Source organism: Brachionichthys hirsutus, unplaced genomic scaffold (assembly GCF_040956055.1).
Source record: "Brachionichthys hirsutus isolate HB-005 unplaced genomic scaffold, CSIRO-AGI_Bhir_v1 contig_725, whole genome shotgun sequence".
Lineage (NCBI taxonomy): Eukaryota > Metazoa > Chordata > Actinopteri > Lophiiformes > Brachionichthyidae > Brachionichthys > Brachionichthys hirsutus.
The window spans coordinates 86,598-107,978 of NW_027180473.1; the positions used below are offsets into that span (position 1 = coordinate 86,598).

General features: G+C 41.7%; 1 protein-coding gene across 1 annotated transcript in view; it reads right to left on the minus strand.

Moving 5' to 3' along the window:
• The window catches only part of LOC137915191 (ADP-ribosylation factor-like protein 15), a 64,330-nt gene that overhangs the window by 33,110 nt on the left and 9,839 nt on the right, over positions 1-21,381 (minus strand). Inside the window, exons 2-4 of the mRNA XM_068758632.1 lie at positions 9,600-9,842; positions 7,932-7,991; positions 1,072-1,280 (exon numbers count right to left, since the gene is read on the minus strand). Of these exons, the coding sequence (XP_068614733.1) occupies positions 1,072-1,280; positions 7,932-7,991; positions 9,600-9,842 (512 nt within the window). The remainder of the gene's footprint in view (positions 1-1,071; positions 1,281-7,931; positions 7,992-9,599; positions 9,843-21,381) is intronic.

Genomic DNA, 21,381 nt, shown 5'->3' on the forward strand with positions numbered 1-21,381 from the left:
AAAAAATACTGAGACTACTGATACGGCAAAATAATTTGCTATCAAAAATTATGCGGGTTGAAGAAAACAGTATTTCCCTCTTACAACGGTCAGTATAACCGCATTGCACACAAGTGAAAAAAGAGAAACCAAGTCAAGCTGCTCATAATGCTAAGGACTCACAATTAGGTACCACAGAGGTTAAAGCAATACCATGTATTTGGTTACTGCTTCAGGTCCCACACGAGGTCAGACTCCTACCCCAACAGAGAGGCCACATTCATAGCTTTGGTCTCTGTGTTGGCAATGCACCAGTCTTGTACTTTAACCTTTGAAGGAACTGACCCACGTGGCTTTATTACCATGTTATATGTTGGATGTGTTCATCTGGCCCAAATTCTAGAGGTCAGTCACAAGGAACCTTCCTGCGAGCTTCTGTTCCAGCACCGACTAGAAGAGGATGCCCTGCTTTCCTCGTTCTAGATGAGGAGATAAGGTGCGACCTCCAGAAACACCAATATGTTGCCATCCATTGATTGCTTTTAATTTGAGGTACCATCACGCCAAAAGGAAGTGATTAAATTCTGAATATGGCAAAAAATGTGTGGCTATATACACATTCAACTCCTTCTTCTATTAGAAACTTAACATTGACTGAATGTTAGGAGTGTTCCTTAATCGGAGATGAATGGAAACCATTTAGGTACATATGTCTTTTGGCAAGTGGCATTTTTTTTGTGTGTGCATATTTACAATAAAACCAAGCGGGGAGGCAGCAGATAAATGCTTCTTATAACAATTGGTGTAGCAAATAATGAAAATCATACCTTTTCCAATTGACAACAAAAGCTAGGAATGGTTGAGTTGTTTTTGGTTGTCAAATTCCAAGTTATATCTGTTACATACAACTATTTATTACTATTACTTCTCATGAAAAGAGCCAACCATGTACTTTTTGTCTTTCAGCTTTCACTTATATGCACGTGTAAGTCTCAGTGTTTTCAATTAAATGCAAAACTGCATCATGACTCGGAAAGAAACATAATATTGATGTCACACATTAAGAGGGGAATTATATGTGTACGAGTTTACCTGGTTTGGTGTCCTTGCAGCAGGCTTGTCCTGGTGGTTAGCAAGGATGAGGAAAGGCAGTGTGCAGAGCTGTGGGTGTTGCAGGGCTGAGTGGAGCTCATTTCGTGCTGCTTCAAGGTCCTCATCTGATGAAGCACTGTCCAATACAAAGACTACTCCCTGAGATCCCTGGTAGTAGCGACTCCAGTATTTCTTGATGTTGTCTGCTCCTGTAGACAGGTGTGTTACCATTATTAAATCAAATTTGGGAGAGGTCGCTGGTATTTTTATTTTTTTTAATGTGTGATCAACAGCATCTTAGCAGACAACAGATACGTATTTCATGACAGAGAACAATGTTCCATATCAAAACGGTGCAAGGCCAAACAAACACCGATGTTTGATTTCTCAGTAGTTCCACAAGGCATGACCTCAATAGACCTTAAAGTAAACTGGATTATTCGAACACAGTCTGTTCATATGTAAGGCTACTCTAATACAAAGTACTACAGTGAGGACACATGCTGCATTCTTTTTCTTGCTGTGCTAATTTTGAAAAATAACATCCACTTAAGAACAAATAAAGCTGAACTAAACGCCTTAAGAAGTGTGTTCTGGTAACCCAGCTTTGGGTCTCTGAAATGATAATAATTGTGAAAGAAAATTACGTGCTAACAAAATGAGTCATTCTGCCTCCACCAACAGGCAAAGCTATTGAAGAGGAAATGCATTTTAATGAGTAAACTTCCTGTCCTCTTTCTTAGGGTCAATAATCCTCCTCATCTTATTAGGATGTGATCAAATCTAACTAAATAATGTCAAGGAAATAAAGCAGGAAATCCAATTATTCTGGATTGTGATTGTTCACAAAACGCGACACTCCTTTGTTCAGAAATCATAGATTGCAGTTCATAATATCCTTAAAAAAATTTTTTTTTTATTTCCCTCAACTTCACTGACTAGCAGATCAGCAGAATAAGATCAAATAAAGTGATGCAGCGCGATAGATGCACATGTTGACTGACTACAATACAAGAGTTTTGTCAGAAACACACACACACGACGACTGAAGGTGAACCATTAATAAGAGAAATTTCGTTAAAAGAATAAAGAAAGTCAAAATTTTCAATAAGGTTTTATTTTGAGTTTCTTAAAAAAACACTGATGAAATGTAAAATGTGATTTTTTCATATAAAATATGTCCTTTTGCCATATTAAACAGAGCACAGCACAGACTTGGAAGGATTCTCTACTCTGGCGAGTTACTTCCTTCAATCTTCTGAACTCTGATATATTACTGTTGCTCATAGAAAAGTAACTGCCAAGAAGTGATCAAGTGTGAAGCTGGCAAATGTTTAAACATCACTCAGCCCTCTCAGTGACATTTACCTTCCTTCCTTCATGCTCGCCCTCCTTTCCTCGCCCACTCTTTCTACTTGCACCTCAAACTGGAGTGGAAAGCTATCAGACAAAGTGGCACTTGAGAGATTGTCTAGGAAGTTTCTCTCTTTGCCTGGAAATGGTGGAATGTCCATGTCTCCTTGGCTCTTGTTGGCAACTTCTGCCACCTATTGGTCTGACAGGAGGACTTTTAAGCATGATGGCATCATTCTTTGGGTAACCTGAGAGCCCCACTACATCCAATTAAAGCAGTGCAACATTAGTAAGACCTCATTAATTTTTTTTGGCTTTCCTCACTTTCGTGCCTTTTAAAAATGTATTTTACTTTCTGTGTATAGCTCATATTCTAAAAAGAAACGTTCTATTTTACAACCCATAAGGCACCAAAAGTGAACAACACAGCACAAGATAAACATTTCAACACTTCTATTTACGTTATGAAAAAACAATGCGATGCTACACCTGTGATGTCAGGGATGAAAAGGATAGAAATCCGATCTGAAGAAAACGCCTCACCCATTCCTCCCATTCTCACTGGACCAAGACCTTTAAAAATCTCTGGAGCAAACAGGAACAAGCTACAACACAGAGGGAAATCTATTATTTTTTCACTGACCAAACCAAAAGCAGCAACTTTATTAATTGAGTTAGTCTTGAAGTGAATTTTTGATCACTTTTGTTGTTGTAACCTACCCTGTCACAAAGGTTGCTCCCCCCGTTTCACTTCCTGTGAGCAAGTGTGGGAAAGTCTCTCCACTGTACTCAAACTACAGGCTGCCTTATCTGGTGCTGAACAGCTTCGTCAGCATTGTGTTTTTTCTCAAGGCCTTCCATTTATGGGACATTAACTTTAATCTTTAAAAAAAAATTAAGATGTCATCGTGACCTTTCAGGAACCATAACAAGTAGTTTTCACCATTTTCAGCCATTTTCTAGACAAAACAATAGTTATTATGGAAATAACTGGCATGTCAATGAACAAATAACTATTAAGAAGTGAAAAGTTTTATATCTTTAATAAAAGAAGGAATGGTCAAATTTAGAAGCAAATTACCTTAAGTTAACCTTAAGTGTCAAGTTAGGTTTAAGGGACATACATTTAATCTGAAACTATAACAAAATCCCCTGCTAAAATTCTGATCATTCCCAAATTGCAATGTTAGTAATAGAATTTCCCTCTGGTCTCAAGAAATTAAAACAAACTTCTCTGGCAGTTTGTTCTATTTGTATCAATAAAAGACTGGTTTTAAATTCCCTCGCCGTTTAAAAAAGATGTTTTCAAACATTGTTGCCGTCACACTTTTTTCCAGCCTTTATATTGGACAGAACACAAACATGTTGCTAATCAGCTCTTCCTTCACCCTTGAAAATCAAAACACTAAACGCAACAGTCTTTGAAGTCTCCCTAACAAAAAACAGACAGTTATCATCCCCCCCCCTTCTGCTCCGAACAAAACAGATACAATACAGTGATAGGAGGGAGCGCCGGGACAGGCGAGGGAGGCCTGTCGTTATAGTTTGCTTACTTCGTAGTGGAATGAGCGGTGACTGGAGTGGGATGGAAAACACTTCAGCTGCTGATGCACCCATCAACCTGTAGTCACAGCAGTGTCTGTTCTTAAAGTAAACATGTCCTACATGGGGCCGAGGCTACAACACACATCAGTCCCTCCCATTCATGCACGGAACTGACAAATCCCGTTTACAGACGTGGTACCTCTCAATATTTCAGGTGAATAAATTGCAATTTAATAATTTGATTGTGTTCTTTGGTCGTTCAGGACCCTGCATTATCACGTACAACTGTGAGTACATCTGAATACATCCAAATAGTTATTAAGTACATGATAAGGTACTTTCAATGTGCATTGCTAAAAAAAAATCATACATTATTCTTCAAAACTTAATGACTTGAACTTCAACAGTTGCTATGGCCAATGCACAATAAGATATGTTGTCTGTCTTTTAAAGTTTACGCAATGCAACCTCCATGCAGTTTCAACAAAACCAACCCAACATCAAATAGATTATATGCTTAAACCTCACGTTTTGTTTTGTTCAGGAACGCTCAAATCTGCAGCTTCCAGCCATCTGCTCTAGACCCAAATGACAATTTGTAAATTATCTCACTTTTGGTAATTTATTTTCCGATGCAAATAAAAGCTCTGCTGGGCAAGAAACACGCACTGTGGTCTTGTTTGATAGTAACAAGAACCACATTGGGTTTACCATGACTACAGCATAGTGAAGAAAAAAAAAATCCCCCCACAGATGTGCGCACATACTTTGTCCGTTGTTGCTCATAAACAAAGGAGTGGATGTTTTGTAATGTTTTTGCGGTCTGCTCATCCTCTCTCGCTTACGTGTGCGTGCGGCTGTTTCCCAAAATCTGGAACGCTTTTATAAAAAAAAAAATCGAAACAAAACCAAATACAGGTATTTATAATCGAATTTGAACATCCAAAGTTTAATGACGTGTTTCTCACACATTTTACACAATTGTGTGTTCCACAAGTGTCAATGTCACCAATCCTTGGGAGTCCATGACCGAGTCTTTCATGGATGTCTCTTTTATACACATTTTTAGGTGTGTCATTTTTATCACCTGCTGCAAACATTAGCATTAGCCTAGTCTTTTTTTTTGTCTTGGCCGAATTTGTTTGAAGTGGGTTACGGCCCAACATAATCATATATTTACACACGTCAATTATGTTGATAGCATGGAACAATAAATATTTAATACTTATACTGTTTATATTGTTTTAGGATTAGTAGATGTTTTGCACAGCCTTCCAAATCTTTAGGGAATTGGGAAAGCACACAATGGACTAATACATGAATAATACATAAGATGTACACCAATATAAACAAGCATTGCTGCATTGTGACGATTTGCTGCACAGGTAGCCATCATCATGCTCATGTGCACACTTACAACCATTTTGAAATGAAAGCAGAAAAACCTTTAATCCGACACACTAAAGCACGTGTATTTACGTATGAACTGTCTGAGTAGTATATTGGAATAAAGTAAGGAATTGGAAAGCCTTGCACTAAATATTGTTTAAAGCTGAACACTGCAAGTGCAAATCAAAAGCGCCAAAGGGAAGGAGTGCTGATTATTTGACCACTTTTTCATCATCTGTCAGTGCATGGCATAAATGCACACTGTGAAATGGCCCGTCTAGACTTTACGTCACAGTACTGGCACATTTACACACACGCTCATACACACACTGAATATATTATCGCCCCATCTTTGTCTGTGGAGGTGCCTCTCCCACCTCGTCTCAATAACTGGCAAGAGCTGGATTAAAAGAAAAAAGAGTGGCAGACTGAAATGCTAAATTGTCTATGCTAACCAACTGATAAAATATTAAATATGATTTATTCAAATGAGTACAAAAAGACTTGACAACATGGATATCCATTTTTGGTGCAGTGTTTGAGACACAGCCTGCTCTATATCTATATTTGGGTTTATTTTACACATATTTGTGCACATTTTCAGAGATTTTACAGATGAGTACAAGCAGAACGAAGCAATGTCACCGGTAATGTTTGGTGACAGTGTAGCTACAAATCAAGCAAGGCATCAAAAAAAAAAGTGTTGAGGACTGAAAAAAACTCTTCTCAAGTGTCAATGCACTTAATGGCAATGGCTTCGGCCCACCGATAAGAACATTGCTGCCTCTGCGTTTGCAGCTCTGCGTTTATATCAGCTCCTCCTATCGTTGCCATTCTTGTTAAGGTCGCCGCTTTTGACTCGTTACTGCCGTCTTGTGGACGTAATAATACAAACACAAAGGATGCCTGGAAGTATCTGCGCACTGGCGGACGCACTTTTTGAAATGGACACGTCTATTTTCACATATAAATGTGTGTAAATGAGCTTTTACACACGCGTTCATACCACGCAACAGAGAGGACACCTGGATCCCAACTCAAAGTGGCATGTTTTGGTCACTCTCCACTCCTTGCTGTTTTTAAGATGTGTTTGCACACTAAAAGTGCTGACCTTAACGTTTGCTTCTCATGTGCCCTATTCCAGTACAACTCTAGCCATCTTTATCTCAAGGATGAACTGGGATAAATAATAACTTGGCTGCCAAACAAACGAGAAAGAAGGAATGTTTAAAAAATAAATCAACCAAGGCTTTAGGTTTCATGAGGAGAGCGCTTTAACTGCTAAACTTACTCTATAAAAAGGAATATGGATTCACAAATATTAAATGTTTTAGAATTTGAGTCCTCAATATTCTTTCTGATCTCTTGCAATTAGGTTTGTTTACATAAGCAAGAATTACTTTAATGTCTTTTTTGTTCTATGAAGGGAGAATACCTCATTGACTTTCAGATAATATACAGAAGTGTTTCACACCTTTGCACTTCTAACCGTAGAAGCAGTTTGCATGACAACATTTCACCCAAATAAGTTTTGTTGTGGGGAATAATGGACTTTGAGGGGGGCAACCAGAAAAAAAAGACACCCGATTTTCATCATCCTTTACTGTGGCTGCAGCCGACACTAATGTATCCAAATCCAACATGCCATGCCTGGGACCAATGCTTTTCCAACCACAACAATGTCCCACCAGACTGGCTTTGAACCAAACTGGGAAAAAAATATTTTGAAAACCCTCTAAAGCAGTCTGTCCAAATTTGGTAGCACCCTCGTTGGTGGTCCCCCGGTGCCTCTTTGAGTGTGTTAGTGTCTGAATCTGAGCCCTGCATGGTTTTCATTTTTTCAGAAGGCCGGGGTAGATAAGCCTTCAAAACATGACCGGCACCTGTCATGAGCTTACAATGCGTCGCAATACAATTCATTTCTGCTTGTGGCTACATTGATTGTAGGTGAAGGGATAGTGCAGACACCCCCCCCCCCCCCCATTTAGACTCCTCTTAAGGACCGGAAGCTTCCCACTGCGTTCAGTCTGTTTACAAACCTCTACCTCAAGATCCCTCGTGGGCGCTGATTAAATGGCTTCCTCGAGTGATGTGCATTTCCAGGAATAAGAGGGTGCAGATTGCACAACCACCTCAAAGCACATCAACAGGTCTGACGTCAATTGTCACCTGTGACCGAAAGGCGTGATGGCACAAAAATCACAAACTTCCTTTTTAGTGAAAATAGCTCATGTTGAGAGATGGATGATAAAACATTTATTATTTGAAAGGAAAAACATTTAAAACAAACAGCCAATGTGAACATTTATTATTATATTAATAGGGTACATTTTGTAACTAAATATTTAAGCCAGTGCTTCCCCTACCATTATTAAATTACCGGTAGTTGCAATGTTGTTGCTTTGTGTGTTAAAGCTCACTTACAATCACTATATAATGTTAACTCCCAGTCAAGGCTGCAGCGAGCCAATGCAACTGGGATGGCCCCACAAAAAAAAATTAAAAAAAATTGTTCCATCAAAAAGAGGAAACTGTCAAATCAAAATCCCGAAAGCTTGGCATGAGTTTCTTACCTCCAAGTTCTTTTACATTCAAGATGGCATTTGGAAACGGTACTGCTTTGATGCTGAAACCTGAGAGGACAAAAATCAAAGTCAATTATTGTAATGGAAGTGTCTGCGTGTGTGTGTGTGCACGCATCTGGGGATGACACATGTTACTTTTTAGGAATGTTGGCTGCATTACCTTCCTATAGTGGGAGAATAGCTACAAAATAGATTGAAACAATCCAGTTAATCATTGACCCCGGGATATTTGGTGTTCCTGTTTCCAAACCACCAGCAGGTGAGTGCAATAATAACTGACAACATGTTGTGTATAATGAAAACCAAAAGACAATTACACATCGTGTAACCTGAATTGACAATAACAACAAGAGAACCCAAAGTGAACTTTGCTCCATGTTGTACGATACAACTAATGGACCACTTTGTATTCTGCGGTTTGTTTGTGTGGTTGCACAGTAGAAATGGAAATGAGAGAGAATTATGGTTGCCCAATTTAAACTTTATTCTCACACACAGGAGACCTGAGGGACAACAAAATATGATTTTCCAAAGACCTGTCTTAAGTTCTATATTAATTTATAATAAAAAAAGCATTGTTTATAGACACTGCAAAAATGGGAATCCACAGAAGACGTCCCCTGCATGCTCTTCACAATCGTTCCTCTGCAGATCAGACATTACTAACAGCTGTATGTCATTTCAGAAGAATACAGCAAAATAGTTCTTTGCACAGACAAACAATAAGCATAGTTGATCTATTTAGGTCTCCTTGTTAGCAGACAGGTGTTCACTCCCTAGAACAGGGGTGGGCAACGTTTTTGACTCGCGGGCCAAAATGGGTTCTAAAGTTTGACAGAGGGGCCGGGCCAGGAACAGATGGATGGAATGTTTGTGTGGACTAATATAAATGACACGTAAAAGCAATTACATGAAATGATTTGGCCTTTGACAGGTATCAAAGCATGAATACGCAAGGCTCATTGTCCAGATTACAGGGAAAAGATAAAGAATGAGGTTTAATTATAATAAAATTGTATTTAATGATATCATTTGGACAAGTTCGGCGGAATGGATTAAAAAGCCTGTGGGCCTTAGTTTGCCCATGCCTGCCCTAGAACCACCCCCTGCCACAAAGTCATACACAATAATACAGGGCCCACATTTAGGAATATATTTGTACGTAGCTTCTTGTGGTGAACGTGCAAAATGACCTATTCTAAAATGGGGCTTCTGCAGCATGTCAAAACTGACTGTGGAAAAAGCCAGATGAAGAAAAAGGAATGTCAGTGTCCTTAAGGGATTGCGCTGTGTATATGGAAAGCAGACTGCTGACTACCGAGAGAATGATGTGCTAGCCCTAAAGCCTCTTCTTCTGGACATACTTAACACCAGCCTCCACTTGAATGGAAGAAAGACAGAGTATTGGCTGGTGAGATAGAGCAGAGCATTTCTGGCAGTAGTGCCGGGAGTTTGAAAGCCATACTGAAGACATTCTTCCTTTTGTTGGAGGACTGTAAAGCCTGGACAGTATTATACATATGTGGTTTTATTCTAGGGGACGATATCTTCCTTTAAAAAAAAAAAATGAAAGCACACACACCAGAGAAGGGAGATTTCTATTGGCTTACACATAATAATGCACACAATGATTCTCCAAATGTTCAGTGCATGTACCTGTGGTGGGTAAGATGCTGTCGCCGCCCTCATTACAGAGTCGTGAGAGCAGGCTGGTCTTTCCAGCACCTGTCATGCCAATGCACACCACATCATACTCTGGTCTTGGTGGCGGCGGTCCTTTACAGCAAAGTGCCCGGAAACACTGAAGCAAAACAAATGAAACAATGAAGAAAGCGATTGATAAGGATTCGGAATTTGGAACCAAGACAAGCGCAACACAAAGACTCTTATGAGTATTATCTTCGTATCATTGGGAAGGAAATTCTACAACAAGTAAAAACAGGCCTGATTGGAAAACAAAATGTCAAGTAATTTGAATCCGACTGACAAAGATTCATTGTGTCAGATTAGGTGATCACAGGGCCAGAAATTCTTACCACAGCTTGGTTGGAAAAGGAACAACGCTAAAAGATTTGGCACTGATCATTTGTTCATGTTGCGCAACGTCACATCAAAGAGGCGCGCCAACCATGGCTACATAAATACTTTACAGAGAAGTAAACTACAGCGACCCATTCCTGGGTGTCATGACCAGAACACTGGGGATGGTAATGCGTTATGTAATAAATAATTTACATGAGCTGCAAACTCCTTTATTGTTGAAAAAGGTCGCTCTGCCCAGGTCACGATCATTATAAATAGTACTTTTGCATGATATCCCCATCTCTAAATGAAACATGACAGATTTGCAGTACACTCTGATAAAGATACAACAAACTAAGAACCAAAGAATTGCTGATCAGATACTGGATCCAACACATTTAACCAACAATCTACCAGAATGTGTTTTAAAAAGTGATAAGCATAAAATAAGAATGAATTCACATGAGGTTTTACACTCATGACTTAATGAAATCAATGAATGCAGAGTAAAATAATAGTCTATGCATGAATCTGAATTCTGGTGCAACATATTTTTGGGTCGTCTGCGTGTAGACCTCGTCTGACTGGGCCCTTATGGCGGTCAGAGGCAGACCTGTCAGTCCATGAATCACCTAGGGCCTGCTGTGAGACATTAAGGGGCAAATGCAGTGTGAACCGTGAATGGGGTCTTTAAACTTCTGTAGAGAGATCAGTATCCAAAAGTAAAAAGAGATCTCTTTTATTAGCAAGACAGGAACCAGTCTGGACAAGGCAGGGTACACACACACACACACGCACACACACACACACACTCTCATCCACCATATCACATTTCACTTGGAAGAACATCAACATGAGATTGCTTAATGCTCTTGTCAAGGGATGACCCTGTTCAACACACTGCTACTCGGTTCAATCAAAGATGCTGACAGGAAGGAAAACATTCAAAGTGTACGTGAACTGCTCCACATCTGTGCGCACATTCTCCAGGTGTGCTTGGGGATGCCATTACAAATGTATGATGTATGACTCAGTGGGGAGAAGCAGAGCTAAACAAATGTGTCAACCTTTAAGTATTTTTGGCAAACTTTAAGAATTTTGACTTGATATTTTTGTTTTAACTGCAGCCTGCTTCTCATCTTGGAATTAATGATGATAAATGAAGAAGGATATTCTTCACACAAGCAGCAATTGCTATGGGAGACGGACTTTACTTCCTATAATCTGGAGGGGAACAAGAAAGGGCAGACTGTGGCTGCCTCAATTCTTCCCCGTACCCCGAGACATCAATGGCCACCAGGGTCAGTTTTCAGAGCCATGCCAAAACAGAGCTGTTGTTTGATGGAGATGAGGGGGCGTCTGCTTCAACAGAACCAGACGTCGATTTAGCAATCCGAGCACCCCCCCCCCCCCCCCCGACTCCTTGGTGAACCCGTCAGTCTGCTCAAACAGGAAACATCCTCCACTTGCAGAAAAATGGTAAGATCAGAACCACACGTGTGTCACAAGGGGGAACACATGTAAAACTTGGTTTGATGATGTCATACTGTTCTTCTTCTTGCCCGCCCCCCGTCACCTCTACAAGCCACATGTAACTCTGCAAGGTTAAATCTCCCTTTCAGCTGTCAATCCAACAAACTGACAGGTAATTCTCGGAGGAAGCAAAGGATTGAAACATGGAGCGATGGAATCACTATGGAAGAGTCACTGAGGTCCAATAAGGAAGCTATCTGAGGTGGAATGATCGTTAATTATTAACTTTATATAGTTATACCTGCTGAACCTAGTTCAGCAGGTATAACAGGGAAGTAGCCTTCCTAATACTTCACTGATCATATGCAAGCTGAGAGACAGAGCAAACCCCACCGCCGCTACCTTCCCGTAAAGAGCAGATTCAGACAAGCTTCCAAGGAGCATCCGGGGCCTGACCCTGGAGTCCCTGTGTATACAGTGGCTCCTGGGGGAGAGAGGTTGAAGCGTCCACCTCTGGCCCTTTGACAGCCCAAGATTGAAGAGAAGAGCTCACAGAAGCAAAATAAATATGTCCAAAGGCCTGAGCTTACCTCAAGACACGGTACTTCCCAGTTAAGTACACACTCAATGAAATAAGAGACACTGAGACCGGGAGCTCATATGAGACAGCCTAATGACGGCGACTTCCAAAAATCTCCAAAGGCATTCCAGACGGACAGCTGAGATTAAAACTGAATGCGAAGTCGGCAGTTCTCTGAATGAAGATCGAGTGATATACAATGAGTTCACATACATGAATCGAGTTGGAAGAACATTCTCATGCGCACCGTCACAGATAAAGCGTGTGCCTTTTAGAGGCTTATTAGCTTCACTTCCTTGTCAATTTAGGTCATTATCAAATGTCTATGGGGCTACTAGTGAAATGGGAAGAAGACAATCTCCAGGAAAACCAAATAAAACCGTGCCAAACCACTCGACATAAAAAGTCGTTGCTCGACTTTATTGATTGGCTACCTCTTATAGGATTGGACACGTTTTAATTGTGGTTCCCTGAAAGACCTGCCGAGACATTACCTCACTGTGAAAGCTGATTAGACTTGATTTATGTAAATGAGTAGACACTGCTGAACAGACGTATCGCTGAAGATGCAACGCAGCAAGGCTGCACTTCTTCAGACAACTATCTTCGTAAATAACGCAAGACAGAAAGAGTGAAAGAAAAAACCGCCTCCAGCCTTGAATTTGAAAAAGATGTAAAGACATTTAATGGGTAACATAAGTGGGCGTCCTGGCAGCAGACCAGAGCTCAGGCACATTGGGACGGAAGCTGAAGACACTGATGCTGGTTTACCAGCGGTTCCATGCAGATAGGTGTGTGGGTGTGTGGGGGGTGTTGGGGGTGTTCAGTGATTGGAAATCCTACTTCAGTTTTGAAAAACTGAACACTACCCACTCTGGGAGTGGATTTCATTCCAAAAACACTGAACAAAAGAGCTCTGGCTTTTAGGAGCAGTTACCTCCATGACTGCCTTGCCTCAAGTGGGCACAAAGCTCACACATATTTTGTACTTTGGCAAAAACACAGCCGGCGTTAATCTGGAGATCCGTTACTGTGATGAAGATGTGCTTGCTACTCAAGACCAGGCAAACTTTATGTTTTGCTACACATCAACTGATATGTTTGAACTCCTGTATATCTCTAGGTCCAGCAATGGTGCTAACGAGTGTAATAACGCCTGCTAAAACCTGTAGTATCACATTAACATCCAGGATTTCCAATAGCTAGGCATACCGCAGAGCAAACCGTGACTGCCAGTTTACACATGCTGTGGCTTGATTTCTCAACAACAGTGGAGCTGGGGGGGGGGGGCAGGAAAAAAGGGAAAGGACATCTGAGCCACTTGCCTCTGGGAGTCATACCCACCACAGACATGGAACGAGGATGGGTAAGCAGGCCATTTTTATTTTTCCATACCAAGTGTCGGGACAACACTTGTGTGCAGGGCTCACTCCTGACCTTTGGGAATGACAGTCCTTTATATGGTCGTCTCGACAGAGGAGCGACGCTGACAGATATGTGTGTAATACACACCAGCCGCAGTCATAACACAGGCCTTCAAAACCAGGGGCAAGTGGAGGGTGGGAGTTGAGAAGGGCATGCACGAAGGCAGCCTGTCAGGGATGGGAGCAAGAGTAGAGGGATGTAGAGGAGCTGCAGAGGGTGAGCAGGGAAAGGGGGGATGGAAGGGGCACATTCATTCATCCTCATTCATCTTCTTCCCCCTTGTTGTTGTTATTTTCCGCTTTGAAGCTAGATGGGGGGGTGCACGGTGGGACACTGTGGTTGAGTACAGTGAGGGAAGGGGTTGCTCGGGGTGCACTGCATGCCATTCTCGTTGAGGGGTGAGAGTGACATGCAGCTAGACACACAAGGAGGCTCACTAGGCCCTTCCGATGCTTAGTTGTTACCGCACCAAACACAGGCTGCTGTAGGTCTGGATCGACGGCGCATCGCAGCACCTGCATCCCTTTATTCCACTTCATATCGTAAAATCATTTTCATTCAAAGACATTGGACTGATCCAGTCCTCCTGTTGACTCATAATGCCTCCCATACCAGCGTTCTTAGCAGAACCGCCGCCACCTCTCGACTCTTGTGGCAGCATATTTCCCCTCCCCGAGGCTGCAGGCATGATGATACCGTAGGCACGATGCTTGTCACTGCGTGCATGATTGACTGGTTTCTTAAGAATTAATTGCAAAATATGGATTTGGCAGCAAGCGTTGTGGCATTCTTTCATCTGTAGCTATGGGCGATGAAATACAAGATTTACTGCACTTGAGAAATGATGGCCAACTAAGGACACTAAACAGGTGCCGTTCATTACTCCTGCATCAGAAATAGATCCATGTGCAAGTGCAGACAGAGATACACACACAGCGTACAGACACAGACACTTGGAGGGCTCGCATCCCCATTTTCATGGTTGGACAATTCAGCACCATTTTGGTACAATATTCTCTCATCTTGAATCTGATAACTGGTGGATTGGGATATCTCAGAGATATACTGAGCTTCAATGACCAGCACAAAGCCAAAATAAGATGACCCCGGACAAGCTCAGCATCTCGTGTGTTGAAGGAAGCCATGTCGTACTTACTTTAGTAAAACAACCCGCAAACTTTTACAGGTGTCCTCCTGCGTGAATGTGGGGAAACCCAACATTAATATTGTTTCACTTGTCACAGTTTTGCAGGGACATTATCCCTTCACTGTAGAGCAACTCAAGTCTATTATTCCGTCTGCTCTCTCTCTTTTTCACTGTGTCACTCCCCCCACTCCCTCCCTCCGGCTTCTCTATTCATTCATCCTACTTGTGTCTGTCTGGCCCTTGTTTCAGAGCATCGAACACCATTTCCCTGACACTAAGGTGTCTGGACAAGGAGACAAGCTTGAACACACATAGAGACAAACAGAGAAAGGCCCAGAGTGAGGTCAGAGCGCCCCCCAGCTTTCTCCTGCTACACACTGCATCCAGTGCACTGCAAAGGTGCAAGCAAAAACATTTAGCCAACTTGGTCGGTTGATTGGTTCTCAGCTTCCAGTAACAAAAACCGTGGGATTTGAAAGAAGGACAGAAATGTTGCAAAACGCATTTTGCGTTAGCAAAGCCTGTCAAAAATGCCAGTAGATTCCCACAGAACATGGATCACAGTGAACGCAGTGAAACAGGCAAGCATTGCTTGCTGCAGAGGTGCACGGTAGAGCTGATAGAAACGGCCGGGTCTAGACAGGGCAGGAAGTTTTGAATAACAGACTCTCCTTTTCTTCCCGTTTGTAGCAAGAAGCTCCAGGTCTTCTCCTATTTGCGTTGACATGGCCTGTGTTTAAGGAGGACTGGCCTTAGAAAAAAACATTTGGGTCAGGAATGGACAGGATTTCTGTCAGGAAGCCTTTTCCACAGGGATAACAATGCTCAAAATGCAGTCATGATAATAATCCACATTTAAGGGACTCTGTCCATCCTAAAATTGCACTGCACCCCCACCATTATCAATTATGTCTGGTCCTCACCATCCAAACTCTCGACCGCTCAGTATCTATGTCTCCTCCTTCCACCAACCGAACACGCCCCCGCCTACTTCAAACCTTCTCATTGAAAACACTCAAGCTTCATCACAGAGGATTAACAGGAAACCTTGACACAACCCATTGTTGGGCAGGCAGAGGGGGCTTGGGTGGTTTTGCCACCCCGAGTGGGTCTTTTTTTCACAAGGGTTGTGATGCTTTAGACTAGAGAGGGAGACCGGTGGACATCGTGGCTTCAGACTTCTCACTAACTTCTCTGACAGACACACACAGCTACAGTACATCAACAACGTATCCTCCCAGCTGAATAGACAAGGGTGTTGGTGGGTAACACATTTTAAGTAACAATGTGTGGAGACAAAAAAATATATAATGATGGAGAGCGATGAAGGGTGGGGTACTTTTGTAAGATCCAATAGAATAAAGGAAGGGTGAGGATGGTGAATATATAAATATCTGTGGCTTGAGAGGGGAATGGATGCCAGTGCTGCAAATCTTGATGTCACAGACAGGAAAATTGTTGTGGACCATTACCATAAATCTGGCCAACACTAATTTGATGGGAGGCTGCAGCTGTCTGGTCAGAGAAACGTCTAGACGGTCCTATTCTACAGCATCACATCTTTGTGTTGCAGCACCGTGCTAGACATGCTCTAACAGTGCACTGGTGTCACACACATACAGGATGACATATGCATGTTGCACAAATTACGCTGTTCCAAAAACTCACTGGTAGAAATTTGAAGAAAAGAAACAACTGCAAACCAGGTGTGGACTTGGGTTTGAACTGATTCCAATTTAGAACCAGATCCAAAGATCTCATTCCATCAGTATAAAACAAAAAAAATTTGATTCTACTTATTAGTCCCTCAATTATTTTCACCCGCGTTCCAAGTTAAGTAGATCAGCCTGTGGCCTAATTTGACCCTGCTCCTAACCATTCCAGAATTGAGGATCATCAAAAATCAGAACCAAAATGCAGAATAGGAATTGGAAAAAAAAAAAAAAAAAATCATTCTTAATCTGCAACATGATTAAGATATCGCAGATTACAATGGAAGACTGTTTCTTGGTTAGTGATAAATATGCATCTTCTCATTAATAATGTTCACAAGTTCTATGTCTTTAAATACCATTAACATAGAAAAATTACTAGCTGATAGCAAAGGAACCAAAAGATGGAAGGATAAATTAAGTGTTTTTCACGAACAAAAATCAGTCCGTCTGAAGGTGTTCACTTGTGATTTGTAGAAGATGAAATGGATTGATGAGGAAGTAATTGATAGGAGAAATAGAATTCCAAGCAGCAGGCCCACTAGACATGCTCCGAGGACTTAAGTGGCCAAACTCTCCCCATGACACATTAGTCTGTCTGGAGCCATTCTTGGAGCTGCGTGTTTCACGACATTTACTGGAAAGGTACATTAGGTAGAAAATGGGTGCGACAGCATTAAGGGGCCCACCCACAGCAATGTCTTGTTGTTGTCGGAGTTTTGCAAGAGAAAGCAATGGTGGCAAGGCAGCTGCATTCACAGACAGAAGATTTTCTCCACTGGACATCCAAATGACAGATAGGGGGGGCGGCTGCTGGGAACCATTATGGTATATAAATCTTGTAACTGGACAGGGTGATTAGCATGGCTACATTAGTACACGGTGGCATCAAAATCTTTGGTTTCCTGGGCACAGTGTAGGGCAAAAATATGTTTTTCCACACCCATGTTAGGATCAAAGCTTCGAGGGCCCCCTTTTGAACGCCCTGAAACCAATGTGCAAGAACCAAGGGGGGTGAGAGGCGCCCCATCTCATAGACAAAAAAGGTTGGGTGGATGGGAAGGGTACTTGTTACAGTTATGGAACTTCATCTTCATACAGCATCTATCCATTGATGACTTATACAATTTTAGATAAGAACTTAGGGCCCCCATTTGCCCTAGAATAAGTGTGGGAAAGTTTCAAGCTTAAGGACACTGCCATTAAAACTGGAAGACCCCTCCTGATCTGCCATTTCTAGGTCCCTTAGAGACAAAAAGAGAATGAACAATAAATCTGTTTATACATTATGCAACAGGAAAGAATTATAGATCGATGAAGGAAGGCACACTGGCAAAACTTCAAATAGATTCTCAAAGCGAAATATTAGGGAGTAGAGAAATATTGAATTCACCGATGGAGTTAATCGTTCCTCATGTCAAACAAACAAGATTGGGTAAGTATCAGACAGTTGTAGTGCGAGGTGCAATGCTACTCATGTGTAACTGCTACAGCTTCTCTTCTGAAGTCAAGTAGACCGTTTCAGTGTCTTAAATGCAGACAGACTCCCCATTCAGACAAATTTCAGACTGGTCACTAAAATGCATCTCAAGTCCAGCAAAAGACTAATCAATTAATAATCCATGAAAAAAAACAAAAATGTGTGTAAATGTCATAAAATGTCTCAGTTTTTACACAAGAATAATTAGCGGTGACTGGGTCTATTTAGCGGTCTATAAACGGGCCACAGCATGTATTAAGTGGTCTGTCCGTGTAAAAGAGCGTGTTACACAACAGACACCGCGCTCTAAATCACACACTTTTGTTGACACACCATTCATTTGATTTCTGGTGTTTTAATGGCCAAAGGTGTCGGGTGCCACCCTTCTCTCAAAATTGACTTCTTCACACAACACAAATACAACATGCTTCTATTGTTAACACCAACCCTAATTAACTTAAAGCATAAACCCAGAGTGCCTGTTCTTATATGCTTACTATATACATGCAAAAAAACCACATAATTTTAGTCAATGTTGTTTAAATAATGACAAGAGTCTTGAGTGTGACAAAAACATAATTAAATATCGTGCCACGTTCTTTATGAGATTTCACCCTTAAACACAAAAGACCAAAACAAAGAAAGCAAGGAGACAATTAAAAGTACAGAAGCAGGACACATTTTAAATGAGACCATCTTAAAAAATGTTTTTCATAAATGAATTATGGCAGTCTAAATAATATTCTACATTATTTTCATAACTGTTTCCATACATTTGAAATAATATATGAAATCTTCTCCAAGAGAGATCCCAGATATAAAAATTCTGTTATCCAATACTTTTATCCAAATCTGTTATTGAATTAAATCACCAATTCCAGAGAAAATCCAGTAAATTGGCAAACTCTGTCAATCAAAAAATAATTATGCGGGATTGGCACAGCAAAGCAAAAGATTGGGTGATGTGGGAAATCATGGGTCGTTCCGTGCCATAACCTTTTCCATTGAGCGGGAGCCTTTGAGGCTTTGGGGCGTTTCGCCACGTTTGTCGGAAGTTAACCAGACACATTGTTTTAACCTTTGCTGGTGGAGCCCCTGTCGCATTCCCAGGGACTGGCTGTGTAAAAGGGTCAATGACTTAAATAGGCCTTCATTAAGCAGTTATTGTCAGCAGTTAATTATGCAAATTAGGAGACCCCTCATGTGGTTTTGAGGGTCCCTGGCTCCCCCCTTTCACTGCAGCCTAGCACACTAAAATCTACACTCTCTGCACATACACTCCATGTAGCACATACAATTACTTAACACAACGTATGCCTTTCACACATTGATTTCCATCCTCTCTCATTTCTTGTCAGGAATTAGAAATGGAGTGTTATAGTGTCGACACGTAGATGGAGACGAATGAGGCCCCTTTCTCCAGCGGCTTTTCTTGCCATCAAAAGAACCTCCGGAAGGTTCTTGCTGGGCAAAGCTGAAAGCCCACCAAGTTTTCATCATCAAGACTGGAGAGTGGGGGGGGGGGGCATCAGTACCCCTTAAAAACTAAATGGGGGCGGGGGGGGGGGAGGCATCAAAACGGTCAATTAAGCAAAAATGCATGACAGCCAAAATCGAACATTGTTTCCGTGATGGTAATGACAGCCCTTTAGCTAACCCTAACCCTCTTCCACACATCTGATGACTGCGGCCCCCTGATTTTCAAAGGCTGGGAAGCCATCAGTAATTAATAATCACATGCTTTAGGCCCCTCAGTTGTGACTGGCGGATTCTTTGTAGAGCCAGCCTCAGAAACCTCATATGCACGTTCCCCTACCTCGCATCATTGTCAGTGGAATGTGTCCAACCCCGTGGAAAACGCCTCAATCACTGCATGTTGTTTGCTTCAGGTATATTGTGTATCCTCCTTTGTGGGGTGACTATTATGTAGAGCAATTTTAACAAACTTTCCCCCAACCCTCCTTCTAAACCTGTTCACCTCCAACTAATTGTGGGGTGCTGGGGTTGGCATGGGTTGAAGGGGTGTCTTGATGAAACGGCCTCCGTTTTGAGTGAAAAACAATCAAAATACCACCCCAGGAACATACACACCACTTTAGCTTTTATAACCAACCAAGTATTAGGATGACAATGCATTATTTTGGTTGTGGGCTTGAAATAAACGAGCTATGATGATGAAGGTAGGCGATTACTATTTCTAACAGTGTAACGGAATAGTGTTATTCACAATGTCTTTGGGCACCGACCTTAGACATCTGACAACAGGAAAACCAGGGTAGACAAAGCCAGGCACAGGTAATAACATTAATGTATGTGTCCAATCTCTTTTGTTATGTCCCCACAAATAGCAAGAATATACATTTAAAAAGGACGTGTTCAATGTTCCTGTAAAGACACTGCAATTAAAGAAGATGGGCTGTATTTCACCCTCAGTTGTTTAATTTCAAATCCCAAAGACTGGAGCACACAGCAAACCCAAAAAACAAGTCACTTTTTGTGGGGTGGGTTGAAGTATTACACGAACGTGTAATACTTTCGGACTACACAGTACATGTGTGTGAAAGATGGTGAAGACGGCGAGGGCTATGGGCTGTGTCAGCTACCACTCTTCAAACTGCACAACAAAATCCCACACAAGGAGATTTCCACTAAAACCAATGGACTCCACATGTCTTTTCTACTTCAAAAGGGGACAAAAGACATGTCACACCACATGAGAAACATGTTCTGTGCAGTGAGGAATCACGATTCTCCGTCAGGCAGTCTGATGCATGAGCTTGGATTTGTGTATGCTGGGAGAACGTTACCTGCCTGACCGCAGTTTGTCAAATGTAAAGTTTGGTGGAAAAGAGATAATGGCATGGGGTTGTACTTCAGGAGTTGGCATATGTCCCTTAGTTCCAGTGAATAGAGTTCTCAAAACATCAACATTTTAGAATATACCATGCTTTCTACTTCGTGAGACCAGTTTGGGAAAAGGCATTTTCTGTCCCAGTATCGCTGCACCCCAGTGCACAAAGCAAAGTCCTTAAAGACATGGTTTGGCGAGTTTGGTGTTAAAGAACTCAGCTGTACTGCACAGAGCCCTTAGCTCAAACCCTTCAACGCCTTTGGGATGAAGTCGGACAGAGACTAAGAGCCAAACATCAGCCTGACCTCACAAAAGCTCCAAAACATTGTCGAACGCCTTCCCAGAAGAGTGGAAGCAGTTAGAGCTGCAAAGTGGGGACTAACTCTATAATAAATAATACTAAAGCCAATTAATTTAGAATGGGATAACACAATTACCTGAATGTATATATGTGGAATTACCAACAGGTAATTTGGGCTAATTTGTGTTCTGTAGGTTAAAAGCAGCAGCGCACGTGATGCAGCTCTTCAAATAAAATGTGTAGCCTTACGGAGGAGTGTAATGCTTTTACAACCCTACAGGCTGAAAGCTTGTTCTTTACTGTGCACTCAACAGTCTATTGAAATACTATTATGGTAGGTACCTAGCAATGCAGCCTCATAGGTAGCACAGGTAGCGTCTCCCTAGAGCCGGACCCAAGCCCGGATAAATGCAGAGGGTTGCAGCAGGAATGGCATCCGGCATAAAA